Source organism: Lepidochelys kempii, chromosome 11, assembly GCF_965140265.1.
Source record: "Lepidochelys kempii isolate rLepKem1 chromosome 11, rLepKem1.hap2, whole genome shotgun sequence".
Taxonomy (NCBI): domain Eukaryota; kingdom Metazoa; phylum Chordata; order Testudines; family Cheloniidae; genus Lepidochelys; species Lepidochelys kempii.
The window spans coordinates 63,560,110-63,582,035 of NC_133266.1; the positions used below are offsets into that span (position 1 = coordinate 63,560,110).

The 21,926-nt window shown below is 46.3% G+C and overlaps 1 protein-coding gene across 1 annotated transcript; it reads right to left on the bottom strand.

The window, feature by feature from the left end:
- Positions 1-4,768: 4,768 nt before the first annotated feature.
- Positions 4,769-10,205, bottom strand: LOC140895999 (gamma-crystallin C-like). Its single transcript, XM_073307037.1, has 3 exons — positions 10,197-10,205; positions 8,156-8,409; positions 4,769-5,030 (listed from the first exon to the last, which is right to left on the bottom strand). Exons 1-3 carry the CDS (start codon positions 10,203-10,205, stop codon positions 4,769-4,771), a joined length of 525 nt encoding a protein of 174 aa, XP_073163138.1.
- Between the last annotated feature and the right edge of the window lie 11,721 nt (positions 10,206-21,926).

The window sequence follows — 21,926 nt, forward strand, 5'->3', positions numbered from 1 at the left end:
CTGAGGACCATTGTGATCCTCTAGTCTGACTTCTTCAACATCGGAGGCCACAGAACCTCACCCACCCACTCCTATAATAGACCCCTAACCTCTGTCTCTATGGAAATGGCTGCGCTTCGGCATTTGAGAGTCTGGGGCTTTAGACTCATATTAAGACTTTGCTGGGAGAATTCCAAAATATACATGTAACAGGCAGCTTGGAGGGCCAAGTGGCCTAGTGGTTAGAGTGCATGGCTCTTAGACCCCTGCTTGGTTGAGGAGCCTCAGTCTTTAAGGCCAGGCAGGCAGGCTAGTGCTCCTTCACCTCAGGTAGGAAGGCGGCTAGCTGTTGCCTTTTCACCAGTCAGCCCCGAACTGAGCCAGGCTCTCTTCTTTTCTCCCTGCCCCCAGCCTGGCATTGGCCGCAGGTATAGTGGGGTGGGGCTAACTGGGCCCAAAGGCTCTCTTTAACCCCTGCTGATTCTGGCATCCTGTGGCCCTTTGAGTAGCTACCTTCTAGCCACTGAGAGAGGGAATGTGGCGACTCCTTTTGGTACCAGCACCAGAGGAGGACAGGGAAGATGGGGCCCATGGCTTCAGGGAAATGAGAAACTTCTGGAGAGGACACGTGGAATCTAACCCAGTGCAGCGTATCGATGTAGTAGACCAACATTCTGATCAGAAACATCAGAGCCGTGATAGATATAACAGGAGAACTGTCTGTGCGTTGCAGCCACCGGCCTCTGAATCCTGTCCTCCGGTAGGAACGTCTTTCTGGAAGTTCTGAGTGATAACTGCCGCAGATTTGCACAAAGTACATGTTAAAACCAGTGAGATTTTCCAGCTGTGATACATATGCTGTAGAGCTTGTAGCCTGCAACATGTTGCACGTGTGCACTTAGATGCAACACTCCCGTGCTTGATACAATTACAGTGAAATTGTGCAGCTATGTGATTACTGCCCAATTACCTCAGATGCCTTTTATAACCTGTATAATCTTAAGGGCCTGAAACTATTGTACCATTAAATGCTTGAAATGCTGTGTTTGCTCAGGGCAATGATCACACACTGATTTTAGATGTCTTTAGCCATTACATAAATTGGGCTCTCTTTTGTGCTAATGCAATAAACAAGCATCTAGTGATGTGGGAGCAGTTTTACCATCTTTTTCTGCCACTTGCATGCTGTCTTTTGCTCACCCACATGTAGTCATGGCTGGGGAGGAGGCAGAGAGCCCTACTGGCACAGGTGGGTGAAGGGAAGAGCTATTCCCAGTTGCCAGGGGATTGGGAGGAGTGCAGTTAGTATAAACATCCCTATCTGGGATGTTTTTAACAAGTAATCAACTGAGGAGAGGAAGGAGGGAGTGAAAATGGTGACTGAACGGGGCTATAAGGATGCTGCATGGAGACACACTTCCATCTGCTACTGTAGCTACCTCCGACAGCCCATAAACAGTCATCGTGGTGCACATTCAGGACCTGGAATAAAGGTCCCTAAGCCCCTGCATACGAACCTGCATAAACGGGATGGACGGGTTAAATATACCACCCAAACGTACCAGCTGAGGTCTCCTCATCAGCATTTCCTGTCACTGCTTGGCTTCCCAGCTGGATCTCTGGCATATTGAGAAGGTCCGAGATGCCTCAAGACCTCTCCTCTGGTCTAGTTCTGGGGGTGTTTGGAGCTCTGGCAGTGAGTGGGGCCTGGCCAATGACTCAGATTTGCTGGTGGGGGGGAAGGGTAGAAATGAGGGGAAGGGGCCAGGCCAGTTCCCTGGGATGTAGTGATTTACTTATTATCCATGGAATCAAAAACAGTTTGCTGGAAATGTGGACCATTTTATATTGAGTAACCCTTCTTATAACTGGATTATTATATAAAGGAGGGTTAAAGCTAGGACCGTCTTTTTGTTCTGTGTAGCACAATGGGGTGCTGGTCTCTAACTGGGGTTTCTAGGAGCTACAGTCATACGAATAAATAATAATATTTGGAGGTGGGTCTGAATCAAAATATTAAATCTGAACAAACCCAAACTCCAATCTTCACTTTGCAACTCAGAACCGCCTCTGTCTATGCTGGGCCCAAATCACCCTGGTTTAACTCAGTGAGAAAACCTGGATTTGTGCAGGAAATAGCCCAACTTGATTGTCATGCACATTGTGTAAAGAGTTGTCACTTTGGATGGGCTATCACCAGCAGGAGAGTGAATTTGTGTGTGGGGGTGGAGGGTGAGAAAACCTGGATTTGTGCTGGAAATGGCCCACCTGATGATCACTTTAGATAAGCTATTACCAGCAGGACAGTGGGGTGGGAGGAGGTATTGGTTCATATTCTCTGTGTATATATAAAGTCTGCTGCAGTTTCCACGATATGCATCTGATGAAGTGAGTTGTAGCTCACGAAAGCTTATGCTCTAATAAATTGGTTAGTCTCTAAGGTGCCACAAGTACTCCTTTTCTTTTTACCAGGGATTAAGTTGTTCCTTTGTTTCTAATTACACTGTTGGTGTTTTGTCCGTAGGTTTTGTTTTTGTTTAAATTGTGGTCTTGGTTGTAAGCTACTGATCAAGTCAAACAATGATGAACATTGCCATTGTAATCAGTCCCTGTTAGGGGTCACTGGTGCAAGGCATTCAGTAGCCCTTAGTGAATGAGCGGGTTACAGCACTCAGCTGGGGCTCTAGGGTAGGGCAGACTGCAGGGGTCTAATGCCCAGATCCCTTGGCCTGCCCGTGAGAGAGTGTGGAGCCAGAAGGGTTTCCTAGCTCTCAAACTCGGGGGCTGAAGGGTGGAAGGAGGCTAAACGTTCAGCCGTGGGGAGATCGAGTTTGGGGGCAGGGGGGTCCCTGGAAAGAAGCAGTCTGCATGTGGCTGTGAGTCCGGCAGGGCCGGCCTCAGGGAAAGTGGCAAACTTTCTTTGGCACCCTTCAAGTCTTGTTCCCGGAGCAGCAGGCGGCTGCTTAGCGGGCAGAGCAGCAGCAGATGGAACAGTGGCAGTCGCACTGCAAGTGTCATGCAGCCGAGATGACAGAGAGGGGACCCATGTGAGCACCTGCCTCCTGCCCCACAGCCCCCTTTATCCCCTCTCCCCGCCTCCCGGATGGGCATGGCCCTTCTGCAGCCTCTTGATCAGAGCGCCCACCCCCCTTTCCCCCCCGCATGGCACCTTGGACGATCACCCACGTCACCCACCTGTAAGGTTGGCTCTGGAGTCTGGTGAGCCCTGAGAGAAGCAGCGGGCTGGAAAACGGCTGCTTCTTGGGGCAGGACATGGGTGCCTTCCCTGTGTGCAGTTCATACCCAGACTGTTCAGGGAAATGGGACCTGTGTACCTTTTGTAAATAGACAAGTTACATATAGAAACTATCTGTGCCCCATGTCACTGATTTCTCATCCAAATGGAAACTACCCTGCAAGGCCCCATATTTCCGCTATGTCTTCCAAAGGGCCAACGATAGCCAAGCTTTGCCAGTAGTTAACAAAATAGCTCACAATTTCACTTCATAATCTGAAAGTCCCCAACTTCTGAAGCCTTATCCCAATGTGTAGCTCTTACGAGAAGGGGGAATAGAACAGCTTGGAGGTCATTCCCACAAAACGTCTGCTGCTCCAACATGGCACTAAGAAGCATAGCTTTCAGAGTGTCAGACTAAAGCTAATGTGGCTATGCTTATCCGTTCTGCAATTGCATCTTAATTTGCGGGGTAGATGTAACGGAAGAGAAATACACCGAAAAATCCCCTGGCATTTCTAGCAGGCCTGGGGCGTAGCTTCCTCCCAGGGTTGTGGTTAGTTCATATTTTTAAAACCCTTGACACTACAGAAAAGCAAAGCATGACCTCTGATCTTACAGTCAGATCCATGCAGGCCTGTGCAGAACCCCATTGGCCTCAGTGAGACTGCAGATGGGCACAGAGATTTTCCACTGCTATTTGATTGCAGGGTTAGGGTCTTTATCTTATATTTTTATTTTACTGAGAAATGAACAACAGAGCGATGTGTAAGCTCCAACAAGGTTTATTATATGATACCAATCACATTACAAATGCTGGTTGCCAAGAAGAGAGGTGTAACTGATAAACATGGTATAAATCAATCAGAAATGCTTTGTCGTAGTCCAGTTTGTGTGTCTCAGGACTATAAATCCCAGCATACAACGGGCAGGACTAGAAAGCTGCTTGCAAAAGAACTATGGGCTCAACTCAGCCACCCTTGCTTACCCTGAGCAGTGCCATTGATTTCATGGGGCTGCTCCTGAAGTAAGGTACAGGTCACAGTGAGAGCAGGTTCAGAATATGGCCCATTGACTCTATGTTACAGGACTGAAAAGTTGTGCTGGGAAGAGTCGTTCAGAACATCCTGAAGCTGAACGTTCACGTCTCTTCCGATAAGAACTGAAAACCATTTTGCGAAGGGCAGAATCATGCAGCTATTTATGTGAATCTCACTCGGCAGATCAAATTCCATTTCAGCAATTTGGCTGTAGCTGTGTTTTGCCTATTTGTTTTCTGAGCTTGAATCTGGGTTTAATCCGGGTCACTGATTTCCGTGGAACTACTTGTGTTTTGCCGGTGAGCCAGATTGGACCCTGTCACTTAAGTGCTTGATCCAAAGACTCCCATGGACTTTAATGAGCTTTGGATCGGGGCCTTAAACACTGAAGGGCAGTTGGGAACCTAACTTCCATTAGGTTACTTTGAACGTCCCAACCCGAAAGAGCAACAAATTGTTTAAATAGTATTACCCCAATGAAGAGACGCGTTTACAGCATGGAAATGTGTGCTGCCTAGGAAACATACGCAGTTGGCCTAAAGGAACCAACTATGGCCGTCATGGCTCCCCAGTCAGTGACTCCCCAGTACTCCCTGGGTCTCAGGAGGTACTGCCATGTTCTGTAGTTTGGCTGCCCACAGAAAATCCGGTTTCCTTCAAAAACATGACAGGACTGGATGTCCCTGGGATGAAATTCGTCACAGAGAGAAGGATAGTCACGGAAGGATTCGGTCATCCTGCCTCCCACGTCATTTGTCTCATAGACTCGTATCCTTCTGGGAAGACAAACACAAACACAGGTGTATAGCACACGAGCAGCAGCTCTATATGATCATAGGTTGCTTGCTGCTTTATTGACATTAATGATACATAATTGTATGACAACTTGTGTTCAGTTAGCAGAAAAAGGGCCTGATTCACCACTGCTCCGACAGTTTTACACAACTCCAATGATTTCAGTAGAGTTCCAGTGGTGTAAGGATAGTGTAAGCAGTGGGGAATCAAGCCTAGGGTGTGTAAATTATACCTAGCTTTAGCAAGTGAAGGATGAAAGCAAGTGGTAAGTGACAGCTGGACTGCCATAAGGGTCATATGCACCAGCATTGCCAGCGTTACTGTTCTTCAGTGGATAGGGCACTAGAATGGTGCTCAGGAGAGCTGGGTTCTGTTCTTGACTCTGCTACTAACCTGCCAGGTGGCCATGGGCAGATTGCCGCAACACTCTGTGCCTCAGTTTCCCTTCCCACCCTTTGTCTCTTTAGTTTGTAAGCTCTACTTCAGCCCTGTCTCTCACTATGTGTTTGTATGGTGTCTAGCTGCATGGTGAGACCCTCACTGGTTAGGGCCTTATATATCAAAATGTATTATGTTGAGGGCATCTGTTTCTCAGAGTTTATTAATTTCATTTTGGGAGGTTTATTTTTAGCAAATTTTGAGTTTTATCTGGCTGTCCAAAAAGGTCTCTCTTTGTATCCACTGTAATGAGGAATGTATATTATATATATTGTTCATTACAGTAATGAATAATCTCTTCTTAATGTTCCCTAGTGAGCTTTAACATAGCACTTTTTCGAACAGCACTACATTAAAGTACACTGGGGAACCTTTAGTGCACACTACATGGTCCAATTAATGTGCAACATCCTGGTGCGCCATAGAAATGAACCCCCCCCATAGTCCGCATTACTGCTCCATGTAGGCAAACCCTTAGATACAAGTTGTCATAAATATAAAGGGAAGGGTAAACACCTTTAAAATCCCTCCTGGCCAGAGGAAAAACCGTTTCACCTGTAAAAGGTTAAGAAGCTAGGATAACCTCGCTGGCACCTGACCAAAATGACTAATGAGGAGACAAGATACTTTCAAAAGCTGGAGGGATTGAGAAACAAAGTGTGTGTGTGTGTGTGTGATGCATTTGCCAGGAACAGAAAGGAATGGAGTCTTAGAACTTCGTAAGTAATCTAGCTAGATATGCGTTAGATTCTGTTTGTTTAAATGGCTGAGAAAATAAGCTGTGCTGAATGGAATGGATATTCCTGTTTTTGTGTCTTTTTGTAACTTAAGGTTTTGCCTAGAGGGATTCTCTATGTTTTGAATCTAATTACCCTGTAAGGTATTTACCATTCTGATTTTACAGAGGTGATTCTTTTACTTTTTCTTCTATTAAAATTCTTCTTTTAAGAACCTGATTGCTTTTTCATTGTTTTTAAGATCCAAGGGTTTGGGTCTGTGTTCACCTATGTAAATTGGTGATGATTTTTATCAAGCCTTCCCCAGGAAAGGGGGTGTAGGGTTTGGGGAGGATTGTGGGGGAAAGACGTTTCCAAGCGGGCTCTTTCCCGGTTATATATCTGTTAGATGCTTGGTGGTGGCAGCAATACAGTCCAAGGGAAAAAGGAAAATAGTTTGTACCTTGGGGAAGTTTTAACCTAAGCTGGTAAAAATAAGCTTAGGAGGTTTTCATGCAGGTCCCCACATCTGTACCCTAGAGTTCAGAGTGGGGAAGGAACCTTGACACAAGTAAACCTTTCTGGTGTTTTTCCAGTGTTTACTGGATAAACATCTGTTTCATTTTTTTATTGGGAGTGTTTTATCAGTGTTTATTGGTTAAAACCGAAAATCAGAATCCCTAATTATATTCTTGCCTCAGCGCTCGGATATCTATAAACAGATTGGCGTTAATTTATCAACTAGTAATTCTGCTTTTCATAAGAAATAGTGAATACCTATTCTCTCAAAAATACCAGAATTGCTATCTCACCTAACAACCTCCCCCTTATATATCTGAAAGAAAAATATATGTTCATTATCTCTCTAGGAGAAAACGCAACACATTGAACTAAGAACATAGCCCGATATTTTAAATATTTCACCTTAATTTTTCCCTCTTCCCTACTGCTCTCAGTTTCTTTCTACTTCTGCTAATCATTTTTATTTTAACTCTGTAACTGTCTAAAGCATTTTGGGATACAATTTGTACGAAAGATGATGTACAAAATCAAAGCCTGATCATACTCCCATTGAAATCAATGGTAAGAACTCTGACTGTCTTCAATGATTGAAGGATCAGACCCCGAGTATGTATTTTAGGCCTGGATTCTGCAAAAGGTAAGGCCTAAGCTACACACACAGACCTCCCAACCATCCCACATTTTGCAGGAGTGTTCTGCTTTGATTCCTCCCCAGCCTCCACTCCTGTCCCAGTTGAAGTGACTCCTGTCCCAGTTGGAGTTTCTTGCATTTTGGGACAGATGTTGGGAGGGGGGTAGTTGGCCCGACACCCCTCTGTGTCCATCTACAGAGAGGTATATGGGCCAAACCTGCTTTAGTCTCTCGAGATGTTGGGAAGTATGCAGGCAGGTTCCTGTACCAGGATAACTATGGCAGGTTAGCGGGGTGATTTTTTTACCAATATAGTTTTCCCGGTGCAACCACGAGTGTAGACAGCTATACTGGTATAAAGGTGCTTTATATCAGTTCAGCCTATTCCCCTTTTTGTGACTTTAAGCACCTTTATACCAGTATACCTACCTCCACAGGAGCGGGGTTGTACTGCTTTAATGATATCCTTGTACATCTTTCGTGCATAGACAACGCCTTACTCACATGAGTAACCTTCACCTTGGCATTTGCAGGACTGGGGCTTCAGGTTCCGACTGAGCACGCTTGCTCCAGTCCAGCAAAGCATTTAAACATGTGTTCAGGATTTAAACACCTTTACAAATCTATTTGGGCTTCTGTTTCCCATCCCCCGCTTTGGCCATCCCTTTATCCAGATTGTAAATTCTTTGTGGCAAGGACTGTCTCTTACAGCACCTAGCACAATAGATCCCTCAACTTGTCTGATGGTTTTAGTGCTACTCTAGTACAACAAATAATAATCATCACCTATAGAAAGGACAGTGAACTTACTGGTGTGATTATGCAACAGGACTTGACAGAGTCATTGAACCCCATCCACTGCTGGTCATTTGTATATTCCCCCTTTTTCAGGAAGTACTGATGTCCTATGTAATGGGGGCGCTCATAGATCATCCAGCAGCCACTTTCCACCCGGATTGAGTTGCAGCGGTTAAGGTGAGCATGCATATCCGGCTGGTCAGCAGTGACTGCATAGGAGCGGCCCTGGAAGTCTCTGTCCTCATAGAATATGATCTGGGTTGAAATAACAAAGCAAATCTAATAACGTTTTAAAGCATTTGTTTAAAAAATTGGCTTTTAGCTTCTGGCTTCCATAAGGTCTGATCTGAAAAACCTATTGAAATCAGTGGAAAGGCTTCCATTGTCCTCAGTGGGCTTTGGATCAGGCCTAGTAAACATCCAGGATTAATACTGAAGCACTGATATACATTTTCCTATCAGGGGCACAGCTAGTTAAATGTGATTGGTTCAGCGGATGATGAGCAGAGCAGATGTCTTCAGATCTCACCCTAAGGATTCTAATGAGCTGATGTTCTCCAGCGCTTTGAGTTGGCAAGTGGAGATTGTGTGCTGCACCTCTAGGAGTCCAAGAAGAGAAGGAGCATGAGCCACTTTTGCACGGCTCGGGTTTTTGGCTGGTTGGCATTCTGAAACAGTGTAACTTAGGCAGGTCAGGAACCGCTTTAAGCTAGTGAACAGGAGAGGCTAACAGGGGAGATTGGTGAGGGAGTTCTTCAAGTGAAGGAGGAGCGATGATGTGACCCTTGGGGTACGTTTGTTGTCTGTAGTGTCTGTGTTTGTGTTTGTGATGTGCTTGCTGCTTGACTGAAATATACCATATGATATGTTTGTTTGGGGGACCATCTGCTGAGCCTAGTGGCAAGACTGAGAGCTTCTTAATGAGGCTTTGATCCCTCCGCCCTTTAGCACCCACCAACCCTTAACCAGGGGATGGGCTATTCAGGAAGACCAGGGCTTTAAAAAGCCCACTCCTAAACAACCAGAGGAGGTAGCGACCAGGAGCAGCTAACAGGGGAGTTTTGTGAGGGGGAGTGTGTGTGTGTGGGGGCTAGATACACTTAACATTCTTTAAACTTAAAGCCAAAAACACCTCCCGATAAAAACAAAACATCAACAAAGGAAGGAGCTGCAGGAGTAAAAAGAGAATTCAGGCAGAAGTCCAGCAACAGAGTGGGGGGCTATCCAGTTTATTGCACCCAATGCAGCATGCAGGATTATCTGCCCTATGGGCAGGTGGAGTACGTGTGCATTTGGTGCAAGGAGCTCCTGGCCTACAGAGACTGTACAGGCTTTGGAGACCAGGGTGGCTGAACTGGAGGAGCTAAGGGTGACAGGAGAGGTACACAGATGAGACTTTCTGGGACACAGTAGAATGGTCCCACCCTCGGTCTGACAGCCTCTGAGCTGTTGAGGAGGATGAAAGTCTCAGGGAAGGAAAACATCCAATTGGAGCGGAGGGAAATGGTCCCATAGTTGGGACACTCCTTCCAGATGATGCTCTCTCTAATACGTCAGTCACTTGAATAGCCTTATGCTAGTCGCAGCAATTTCCAAGTAGGAGTTAAATGTAGTTTTTTTGTGTGACATCAGTTGATACTTAAAAAAATAAATAAGGAGAATATTCAGACACATTCCCATATTGCAATACGCAAACTGCAGCACCTTCTGATAATATGACTCCAAAGAATGGTGTGCCTGTTTGTGAAATACAACCCTCTTTAAAAAGTCAGAAAATAAAACACCAACCAAATAGAAAAAAATAAACCTAAAATAAAGATTTTGTACATACCAAATATCTTTGTATTTGGCTGTTAGTAAGCACATAAGATTTTAATATTTCCTTTTTTAATCCAGTTATCGCACACTTGTGTGTACGTTTTCATTTCTTTCTGTTAATCTATTACTAGGCTGACATACTCTGTATAGGTACACACACACACATAAAATAATATAATGGTATACTGTATTTCAACACAGTATTTACTCATTTTTTTTCTTACCTTTGCCATGTTAGCCAGAGCTTAGCTGCAAGACCTCAATACTCTGGGAGGTTCAACAGTCCTTTATATAGACAACACAGCGCTGGCTCCACATGAATTGGACAAAAGGGAATTTTTTGTCCAGTAAAGAGAATTCCTCATTCTTTTTCCCCTCATCATCAACATTATTCTTTGTAAAGAATTGTTATGGCCTTTTGTTTACTGGGTGCCAAGTATATTGTTATGTAAATAACAAAGGGACCAGGTTAATGTGTATGTCAGTCAATATTGCCATTATTTCACTGACGTGAACATGTTCAAGAGAAAATGCTGGTAAACTGCTGCTGCAGGATTGTTTCATAATCTTTATTCTCAATCTCTCATTGTTCCCTAAGGCAAAGGCATTTTAAAATTTCCATGGGCTCTCTGACACTGAAAAGCAGCCCTGGTATTATGCTAATAAAATGCCCATTGACTTCAGTAGGATTTGGATATCAGGGGAAAAAATGTTTTTTCTTAGATTTTGTGGGCTATATTGTATTTATTGTGGTAAATTATGCACACTCAAAAAAAGCCTGTGTGTAGTAATGGATGCTTAAATCAATTGGTTATTCACAACTGAGAGTGAAAATTTAAACATTTGAAGTTCCATAGGCAGAGATTTTATCTGCCACTGGATAGAAAATAGTCCCATTTAGTCTCATCTGTTAAGAGTTCATATATATTACCACAGAAATGTAGCACTTTTTATATAATTTTCTTTGCACAGAAAAAGGTTGTCCCAGTTGAGCATAGAATTTCCTGGTAGGTTTTCACATTTTTGCATTTCATAAGAACGTAAGAATGGCCATACGGGACAGACCAAAGGTCCATCTAGACCAGTATCCTGTCTTTGAACAGTGGCCGATGCCAGGTGTCCCAGGGGGAATGAACAGAACAGGTAATCATCAAGTGATCCATCCCCTGTTGCCCATTCCTAGCTTCTGGCAAACAGAGGCTGGGAACACCATCCTTAAACTGGGTTCATAGAATCATAGAATCATAGAATCATAGAATATCAGGGTTGGAAGGGACCCCAGAAGGTCATCTAGTCCAACCCCCTGCTCAAAGCAGGACCAATTCCCAGTTAAATCATCCCAGCCAGGGCTTTGTCAAGCCTGATCTTAAAAACCTCTAAGGAAGGAGATTCTACCACCTCCCTAGGTAACGCATTCCAGTGTTTCACCACCCTCTTAGTGAAAAAGTTTTTCCTAATATCCAATCTAAACCTCCCCCACTGCAACTTGAGACCATTACTCCTCGTTCTGTCATCTGCTACCATTGAGAACAGTCTAGAGCCATCCTCTTTGGAACCCCCTTTCAGGTAGTTGAAAGCAGCTATCAAATCCCCCCTCATTCTTCTCTTCTGCAGGCTAAACAATCCCAGCTCCCTCAGCCTCTCCTCATAACTCATGTGTTCTAGTCCCCTAATCATTTTTGTTGCCCTTCGCTGGACTCTCTCCAATTTATCCACATCCTTCTTGAAGTGTGGGGCCCAAAACTGGACACAGTACTCCAGATGAGGCCTCACCAATGTCGAATAGAGGGGAACGATCACGTCCCTCGATCTGCTCGCTATGCCCCTACTTATACATCCCAAAATGCCATTGGCCTTCTTGGCAACAAGGGCACACTGCTGACTCATATCCAGCTTCTCGTCCACTGTCACCCCTAGGTCCTTTTCTGCAGAACTGCTGCCTAGCCATTCGGTCCCTAGTCTGTAGCTGTGCATTGGGTTCTTCCGTCCTAAGTGCAGGACCCTGCACTTATCCTTATTGAACCTCATCAGATTCCTTTTGGCCCAATCTTCCAATTGGTCTAGGTCCTTCTGTATCCTATCCCTCCCCTCCAGCGTATCTACCACTCCTCCCAGTTTAGTATCATCCGCAAATTTGCTGAGAGTGCAATCCACACCATCCTCCAGATCATTTATGAAGATATTGAATAAAACCGGCCCCAGGACCGACCCTTGGGGCACTCCACTTGATACCGGCTGCCAACTAGACATGGAGCCATTGATCACTACCCGTTGAGCCCGACAATTTAGCCAGCTTTCTACCCACCTTATAGTGCATTCATCCAGCCCATACTTCCTTAACTTGCTGACAAGAATACTATGGGAGACCGTGTCAAAAGCTTTGCTAAAGTCAAGAAACAATACATCCACTGCTTTCCCTTCATCCACAGAACCAGTAATCTCATCATAAAAGGCGATTAGATTAGTCAGGCATGACCTTCCCTTGGTGAATCCATGCTGGCTGTTGTTTGGGATTGGCCACATGGTTTGATTCTGGTTGCTTGATTAGTATCATACACGATTGTTATTACTCCTTTTACACCTTTGTATAGTGGTAGCACTTAAAGGTGTGCAGGGTGATCAACAGAAGCCACTTTGGCCATTTCTCAGCGGGACAGGCCAGAGTTAAGGCGTTCTGTGAGCTAGTTAAAAAATCACTGTGGCTCCCATCCTGCACTGGGCTCCACTGGCAAGGACACCAGTTTCTATTCCATGTCCCACTGAAGTTAATGGGACTCAGCATAGCATAGGGAGCTGTGTCACCAAACCAATACCAAATCTGTGTTCTGTGCTTTTCCATTCAGATGAGTGATTATACATGCTTGTATTAATATAACTGGACTGATACCAAGTTCTTGAGAACCCATAAGCTACCAGTTGTATTTGATTACTTGCTCCTTTAAAGGGAAACATAGGCAGCTCAGGGCCAAAGCTGCCCTATTATTCCAGGGTGTCTCACTGACTCTGTGGCACATATGGCAATTTCCTTTACTATTCTGGACACACCGGATTGAATTAAGGTTAAGTATTTTATGTATTATCGTGGGGTTGAATATAATGCTTCGAGTGGGGAGATGTGGCTAATGCAAACCCTGGGAAGTGTTATGTGATTCAAAGGCCTATTTAAAACAATGTCGGACAACCCAAGCTAAGTGAAAAGAAAACGAGTACTCGTGGCACCTTAGAGACTAACAAATTTATTTGAGCATAAGCTTTCGTGAGCTACAGCTCACTTCTTTTTGTGGATACAGACTAACAGGGCTGCTATTCTGCAAGCTAAGTGAGGTTCCTAGGAAATACCTGCGGAGAGGTGAATGCAAATTACCTTCTCTGGTTATGAAAAGATGCAGCCTTTTGAAGCTTTGCCCGAAGGAGGGGATCATTGTCTGGCTGAGTACCTATTCAGGGTCTCTGCAGATCAAAGACCCAAGCTGTATAAAGGAGTGACTCACAGATGCATGGGGGGTATTTGTTCTGAGCTAACAGCTGTTCTGAACTTGTGGTGGGGTTTGAAGGATGGATCGCCTGCCAAAGCCCTTATTGGAACTGGGGTGATCACTTATTGGCATACGTGTAGGTTCTTTTCTCAGTAAGGCTTTCAGCTTAAGAATAAATGTGCTTGCTCAGGAAGGGCTCTGTGGTAGCGTATACCTATGGGCAATTATGGTCTGCTGAGGCGGTCTGACTTGCTGGGGAACTCAAAGTGTAGGCAAAAAATTGTGCAGCCTGGAAAAACATTGGTCAGGAGGGAGAGAGACATGTGTGTCTACCCAAGAGAGGGGATGGCTGAGGAGCTGGGAACCTAGAATGGCTGCCGTTGCTGGACCACAAGGAAGAAATGCAGGTGCAGTTGCACTAAGCTGCAACAGACCCTTTTTTCTCTCTCTATTCCTCTCCCTTTCCCTCCACTCAGACCATCAACCTCCAGTCGGGCCTACACATATTCTCGTCACTTATGGTACAAGAGCATTCTCATCCACAGCTGCTGCTGCATGGGATGCTCCTCTTGCATCTTTCCACCTCACTGACTTGCTCTCTCATTTCAAATCCTACCTAAAACAGACATGTTCTCATTTGCCAATGCCTTGTCATTGCTTTCTCCTTGTGCTACTCTTCTTTTGAACTCTACATTTGCATTATGTACCGTAACTCTGTAATGCAGTCTCAGATACGGGGACAGTTCCTCAGCTGGTGTATGCTGGTATAGCTCCAGTGATTTCACTAGTGTACTGCAGCTGAGCACCGAGCCACCAGTCTGCATGTGAAGGATGCTCTACAAAATAAATGGTTTTATATCTTTGTTAGTGGAACTATAGTCCTGACTCCATCCAGTGGTGTTGGAGCACCAATAGTCTGACCCTGCCAGTCCTCCCCCAGCTAAGTAACTGCAATTTGTCAATGTACTTATCTGGGCAAAGGTTTGCAGGCTTGTGCCTTTATTGCCTAACATCCGGAGTTTTTGAAGCAGAGCTGAACATTTGAAAAATGGTATGTGCTCTATTGTCTTCTCTGGGATCACATTTCCTTTGTGAAATCTCCCTATTCCTAGGGATTCACTGCTTATACAATGGAGCAGGAATGTGCTTCTGCTGGAACTGAGTGCTCAATGGAGAAACAAATGTGCACGCCTGGAATGGGCTGGCTTGCCCCTTTGAAGGGCTAGAGGCCTGGGCCCAGCCAGCCCTAGTTACTCAGGAGGCACACCTGAGCAGGGATGAGCTGATTCCCCTGCAGGAAGCTACCAAGAGAGTATTCCCAGGGAGAGCAGAGGCTGCTGGGTATGAAGAGGGTCTAGAAGGGAAACCTGGAACCTGAGGAGTGAGGCATGGACAGGAAAGGCCTGGGAGTGATCTGTGGTAAGTGGATGGACGCAAGACCTTCATTTTTAATGTGTGTTAATTTCATAACCCCGAGCCCAAGCAGGGGTGTGAATGAACACATGGGGTTATGAGTTACTGAAGAGACCCCTTGGAGGGGGAAATGCAGGCAGGGGGCTGCTTGAAGGTTGCCATGAGGCTTTGTGGGACATGGCCCCTGGATGACAGGGTAGATTCATTTAAATTCATAAGCCAGTTTGGGTTCTGGGTGTGTTTCCTTTCTGCACATATTTGAGGTCAACTTTGGCTAGCAAAATGATTTATGGAAAAGTACACTGTATGTTCAAATAACGTTGAACTGTCGGTGTAAAAGGGTCAGCAGCCTTCTGAGTGCCCCTCATGGTCAGAGGTCGCTCGGTAGCACCTGGCCTCAGTTTCCTCTTCGTCAGAGCCCCTTATGAACTCCACACAGTCTCTCTGCCAATCACAGCTCTTCTTGAGGTCTGGGTTGTTGGGATAATTGAAATAAGAAATACAAAATGGAGTCTGAGACATGTGACTTCGGAACTCCATCCTTGTTTACCTCAGGGGCACTGACTCTAAGCTAGCCCTAACTGGTCAGGACTGGATTTTCCCACCCAAATCCCTGAAGGTTCTATCACCTCAGACTTGCTTGGCATTGCTATTTGGAACAGTCCAATTTTTCCCGCCTTAACATCTAGAAAAGACTGAGCGGCAGCCTGTGCACGGTGCGGTACGGGTCTCATCGTGGTTCCGACCATATCAACGAGCGTGACACCTATCCCGAAGACACTGGAGAAGACCTTCAACACTTACCTTACCCTGCTCTTCCATCTCTGGAGAGCTTCTCTTCCATGGAGATCACCATCCACCCGTTGGACTCCTCAGAGTTCCTCCTGGATGGCTTTCCACTAGCCCGATAGTTGAGGTCCTGAGCACCACCACCGCACACAATTCAGCACCTAGATTAAGTAGGAAGAAATCAATCTCTGTTATAGGGTACTGAGGAGGAATTTATCTGGGGCTGGGCTTTATCTGAGTCCTCCATGGGAGGCATTTATCTGGGTCTGGGCTTTATGCCCCATTGGAAGTCACTGTCACTATTGCTATTGGTTGTGATACTGGTTTGTGTTTGTGGTTTTCCCCCTTCCCTATTAATTGTACTCTTATCACTAATACACATCTCTTTGCTTTCACCTTACTTACCTGTCTCCTCTTCATTATACGCCACACCATACCTGGGGTATTGGTCCACTGGGTGATTAGATACCAGAGTGGGTCATATCTAGGGTGACCACATGCTAAATACAAAATATCGGGACCGCCGCAGGGGGAGCGCCTTTTCAATTGTTACACTCACCCGGCACGTTCGGCGGCAGGAAATAAATCTTGCTGGCGAAGAAAGAAGTACCCGCTGCCGAAATGCCTCCGAAGCCCGTCAGCGACTGAAGTACCTGCCGCCGAAGTGCCACCGAAGACCCAGACGTGCCGGGTGAGTGTAAAAAGCGCTCCCCCTGCCTGTCACCGCCACCTAAGGAAAAAAGAAAAAAGAAGACACTCCTGAAACAAAATATCGGGACCGTACTTCAGTCGGGACGTGGGACAAACGGCTCAATATCGGGACAGTCCTGATTTTGTCAGGACGTCTGGTCACCCTAGTCTTATCTGCACTTCTGAGAAAAAGTGGTATCCATTTTCTTTCCCTCTACCCCACCTGGTTTATTCTAAGAGTTACCTTTCCCTCCCTTTAAGGCAACAGGGGGCTTGGGGTTTTCTTAATTAATACACAGTTCCCAAAACAAACGCAAAAAAAAAAATCTTCCACCCGCCCTTCTTCCCTTAGGCACTGTCCTATCCTGCTCTCGGGGAGAAACTTTCAACAAAACTTTCAACTGGGTCTTCCCAGCCCCCAGTCTCTTCCTCAGGAGCCCCTCTCTTCCTGCGGCTTTCACTCGGCAGTTCTTTTTCTAGCTCAGCTGTTGCTGAATTTGCCCTCTAACTCTTTATAGCCTAGGTGTAGCCCTGTCCCTTAACTGGCTCAACTAGGAGTGCCTGCTCCGGCACGAGGTGCTGGTCTTATTTTAATCACATTCCAGATGAATGTTATGTAGGACCCACAGAATGTGTCCTCAGGGAAGCAAGAAAGGGAACCTCTTCTGTGCCGTATAGCAGGGATCTGCAAGGGAGCAGGGTGAAGTCAGCTATGCAGGTGAGTGGGGAATCAGCATGTTGACCTTAGGAGCAAGAGACAGGATCTAAATGAATTTAGTGAGACCCTAACGTGCTCTGGGTGGGTCTCTCCCACTAGTCAGGAAGTATCCATGCCCTATGGAATTCTGTTCATTCCAATGGCATTCCCGGCGCTGAGGTTAGTGTGGCAGTTGAGTGCTTCAGATCCTGGTAGGGATGATGTGCAATGGGACAAAACATGTGTAAATGATGCTGGAGGCCATTAGGGACGTATTATAAATTGAATAGTACAACAGAAACATCATGGTCTGTTAGGACTCTGGGGACCTGGTGCTCCACTACATTACCCTGCTTTCAAACCAGCGTTATGTCCACTGATGTCACGATACTCCAGTGATGAGCGGAGAATCACGCTGAACACAAATCGCATAAGTAATAAATTTGGCCTTCAGTCTACTATGATATTGAAGGCTGGGTTTTCAACAGACAGAGGTAGCTACACTATGAAATGCACCGAACTTGTACATCTGCAATGGTACACACATGTGCCATGATTGTATGTATGTAAATTAAATAACTATACATACAAACAAATACTTGGATGCCCAAGTACCTGTTGGTGCATGCCACACCACACTCTGTGCAACACTATTGGTGCGGTAAGGTCCACAATATTTGGAGTGAGGTACTCAGTATCTAGCTGCTGAACGATTGCTCTACAATGTCATACCGCTATAGTGTATATGTACGGGGATTGGTGGGCTACTTCTGCTGACAGGCAAAGGAGGAGCTGCCTTATTTTTATTCTAACTAAGGATTTCAGGAACACCAAACACTTTGGGTCAGACTGTTGGTGAGCTCAGTTAATTGTTTCATGCAAATTAACATTAAAATATGCTACAGTATGAAGTTAGGGGCCAGATTTTCAGCGGGTCAAAACTGAGCAAATGTCCATGCATTTGTACATACCCACTTTGCACACACAGTCATGCTGTGTATGTGTGCACAATTCTAGAACTATTTGTACACACAAATATACCTAAGCAATAAGAATATCCTTGCCACAATGTCTTACCACTCAGTCTAGTGCTGGGTAATAAAACACATTTATATCTTTATACACACACATACACACACACACTTTCTTTCCTACTGTGGCTGCCTCATTCTTATTCCCCAAATCAAGACTTTTTCAGTCACTCCTTTAAACAAACCATAAACCTCACATGTACACGTCTCAGAAGGAGATGCATGCCCCTTAGGAGAGCAGAATACTGAAGATTAAATGTGCTGTGTAAATCTGAAAGAATTTTGCCCAAAACTTGTTTTCAGAGGGTGAGCCAGAGTGTCTATTTCCGATACCGACTTCTCTGCACACTTTGTAGTTATATGATATCTCTTCAAGGATCTCAATGCACTTACAAACATGAATGAGTACAGCCCATCAACACTCTTCATGGAGCTGAGAATTACTATTGATGGAGAAACTAAACGTAGAGTACCCCACTTGCCCTTGGTCACAAGGGAAGTCTATGACAGATCTGGCGAGAGAATCAGAACTCCTAATGCCCTCTCTTGTTGGCTAATCACATACAAACCTTCCGCTCTGGGGCCCAGAAGTGCACCCAGGACAGCAGAAAACTCCCACAGTTTTACTGGCTCACAGCAAGGATATTTTTTTTGGTAGGCCAAAACAAAAAGAAACAAACAAACAAAAACCACTTTGGTCTCTTCATGCTCCTTAATCATCACTGTACAGATCAGGGAAGTCGACTTTGTGTTTGAACTGGTAAATTTCATATTAGTTTTGCAAGACTGGTTTAGTAAATGCCCAAACACCCTCTGTTATATTTGGCATTTATATAATACAATTACTATAGATGCGCAATACTCTACATCTCTAAACAAGCAAAACTAGGTATCCCATCCCTTATCACTCTGGGATGAGTAGTTGACATAACATCTCTCTGTTCTGGCTGGGTACAAAAACTAGGGCTGGATTTGCATCAGCTGATCAAATGGAACACTGTTCTGGCCAATGGCAGACACCACCTCATTCTTTGCTGTACTGAGATGCATGGCATTTATTCCTTGAACTTCTCTGCCTAGCTTGTGTATGTTTTATATGTTCATTGTTACCAGTGAAAGGGTGAGAAGTGAATCAGTCATCAATGGCATGTTAGCGACAAACTTACGATCCATGGATACAAGACATGTTGAACACTGTCAGTGAAGAAATGTGCGTGTTAGGCCCAGTGGTGAGCTGGAGCCGGTTCGCACGAACCGGTTGTTAAATTCTGAAGCAGTTTTAGAACTGGTTGTTAACCCGCTTCCCTGCAGGGGGCACTGAGGCTTTGATGGGCTCCGGCCGGAAAGTGATGTAATTCCTCCTCCTGTCACTGGGGGCGCTGCGCTGCGGGAGCTATGTGGGCTGCTGCCTGGCCCTGGGTACGACCCCTGTTGCTGCTGCTGCTCCCCCAACCCCTGGCCCTGGGGCTCCCGCTGCTGCCTGGTGGGTCCCCAGCTGCTCTGCTGGGCCTGGGCTGCGTCCTGCTGCTCGGGCTGCTCCGAGCTGCTCTCCCCATGAGTACCCACCACCGTGTCTGCAGTCAGCCCCTGTCTCCAGCCACCCCTGCACCCCCTGCCCGCAGCCACCCCTGCACCCTCTGCCTGCAGCCAGCCCCTGCCTCCAGCCACCCCCGCACTCCCCAGCCGCAGCCAGCCCCTACCGTACTCCCTGCCCTGCCTGAAGCCAGCCACACACCCCCTGCCCACAGTCAGCCCATGCCGCACCCCCTGCCCTGCCCTGTCTCCAGCCAGCCCCTGCCACACCACCTGCCCTGCCTGCAGCCAGCCCCGCACCCCCTGCCCACAGCCAGCCCATGCCGTACCCCCTGCCCTGTCTCCAGCCAGCCCCTGCCGCACCCCCTGCCCTGCCCTGTCTCCAGCCAGGCCCTGCCACACCACCTGCCCTGCCTGCAGCCAGTCCCGCACCCTCTGCCTGCAGCCAGCCCATGCCGCACCCCCTGCCCTGTCTCCAGCCAACCCCTGCCACATGCACCTTTGCCCGAAGCTAGCCAGCCCCACACCCCCTGTCTCCAGCCAACCCCTGCTGCACCCCCCTACAGCCCTGCCCGAAGCCAGCCAGCCCCACACCCCCTGTCTCCAGCCAGCCCCGCATCCCCCTGCCCTGCCTGCAGCCAGCCCCTACCTCCAGCCAGCCCCACACCCCCTTGCTTCCAGCCAACCCCACACTCTCTTGTCTCCAGCCAGCTCCGCACCCCCTGCCCTGCCCGCAGCCGGCCCCCACCCCCTGCCTCCAGCTAGCCCTGCCCCATGCCCCTGTCTGCAGCTGGCCCCATGTCCACTGGTGCCCTGCAGTTCCCAGGGCAGTAACCCCGCACACCTGCTTCAATGAGGGGGGCAGGGAGCAGCTGGGACCCACACATGTGCACACCCTAGTGTGACCAGACAGCAAGTGTGAAAAATCAGGACAGGGGGTGGGGGGTAATAGGAGCCTATATAAGAAAAAGACCCCAAAATCGGGACTGTCCCTATAAAATCCGGACATCTGGTCACCCTAGCACACCCCCAGGGAGTGGTGGGAACCCACACATGTGAAACGGAGCTCATTTCTGTTCAGGCCCATCTTTTTGAAAAAGAACTTTAGGTAGGGTTAACATACACCCATATTTTCCCAGGAGGAATTCCTCCCGGACGGCGATTTAAGAACCAAAAAGCCTGACCTGTCCGGGAAAATACGGACTTATGGTAACCCTAGTGCTACAAAAAATACATACTGGGGCACATCCCTTAAATCAGAACTTTTTATAGGAAACATGTTTTATTGTTAACATTTTGGCAGCTCATCACTGGTTAGGTCCTATAGCAGTGTAGAATTTGCATGTTTTTCTCAGGTTTTATTTGAATATCTGCTATGTGGTTTTTTTTGAAAAACAAAAAGCTACCAGCTAAGGCCCTAATTCAGCAAAGCACTTAAGCACATGTTTAATTAATCATTTCAGCATGTGATTAATCCCATCGATATTCAGTAAATTTATGCACGTGTGTAGTGTATAAGGAATTGTGTGGTATCCCTTTTCAATACTTTCAATACTTTCAGTTTCCACGGTATGCATCCGATGAAGTGAGCTGTAGCTCACGAAAGCTCATGCTCAAATAAATTGGTTAGTCTCTAAGGTGCCACAAGTACTCCTTTTCTTTTTGCGAATACAGACTAACACGGCTGTTACTCTGAAACCTTTTCAATACTTTGTGAGCCCTCTAGTGGTCCTCACTATCCTGCTTTGGAAGCCATAAGAAGACCCCTTCCAGAGTAGCAGTGTATACATGGAGCTAAGTCTACATGTTGGTGTGTAGCTATAAACATGGTTATCCGGACCCCACTGTACTCATGCGGTCCCTTCATATTACATACATTGTATAGGGAGCACAAGACACAACAACATGATTAAGTGCTCTGCTGAATCAAGCCTTAAATGAATGATAGTGGGCATTAAAATGTAGCATAAGTTTTACAGTGTTGTTGTAATTTACTGTTTCTTGTAAATTATATACAGCATGCTATGGGGCTGAGGTGACTACTATATGCAGACATAATTACATTAATTATAATTCATTTGAAATAGAATTTTCTCAGTCAGAACAGGGATAGCATGCTGTTACTAATCCAGAATGCACACTTCTTTCTTTGCATAATGACTGCCTGGCTATTGAGGATTTGGGCCAGATCCTCAACTGGTGTAGATTAGCATGGCTGTATTGAAACCAATAGAATTATGCTCACCATTCAGACCACAGCAGCTCCCAGTCCTCCTGAGCCAGGCTGTCCCCTCTGCCCTGCTCTGTTGAGATGGAGTACAGGGG

Coding starts and splice junctions, on each gene's coding strand:
- LOC140895999 (XM_073307037.1), bottom strand. Junction 5,031..8,155: donor ATCACACCAGTAAGTTCACT/GTCCTTTCTATA, acceptor TTGTCTTCCCAG/AAGGATACGAGTCTATGAGA.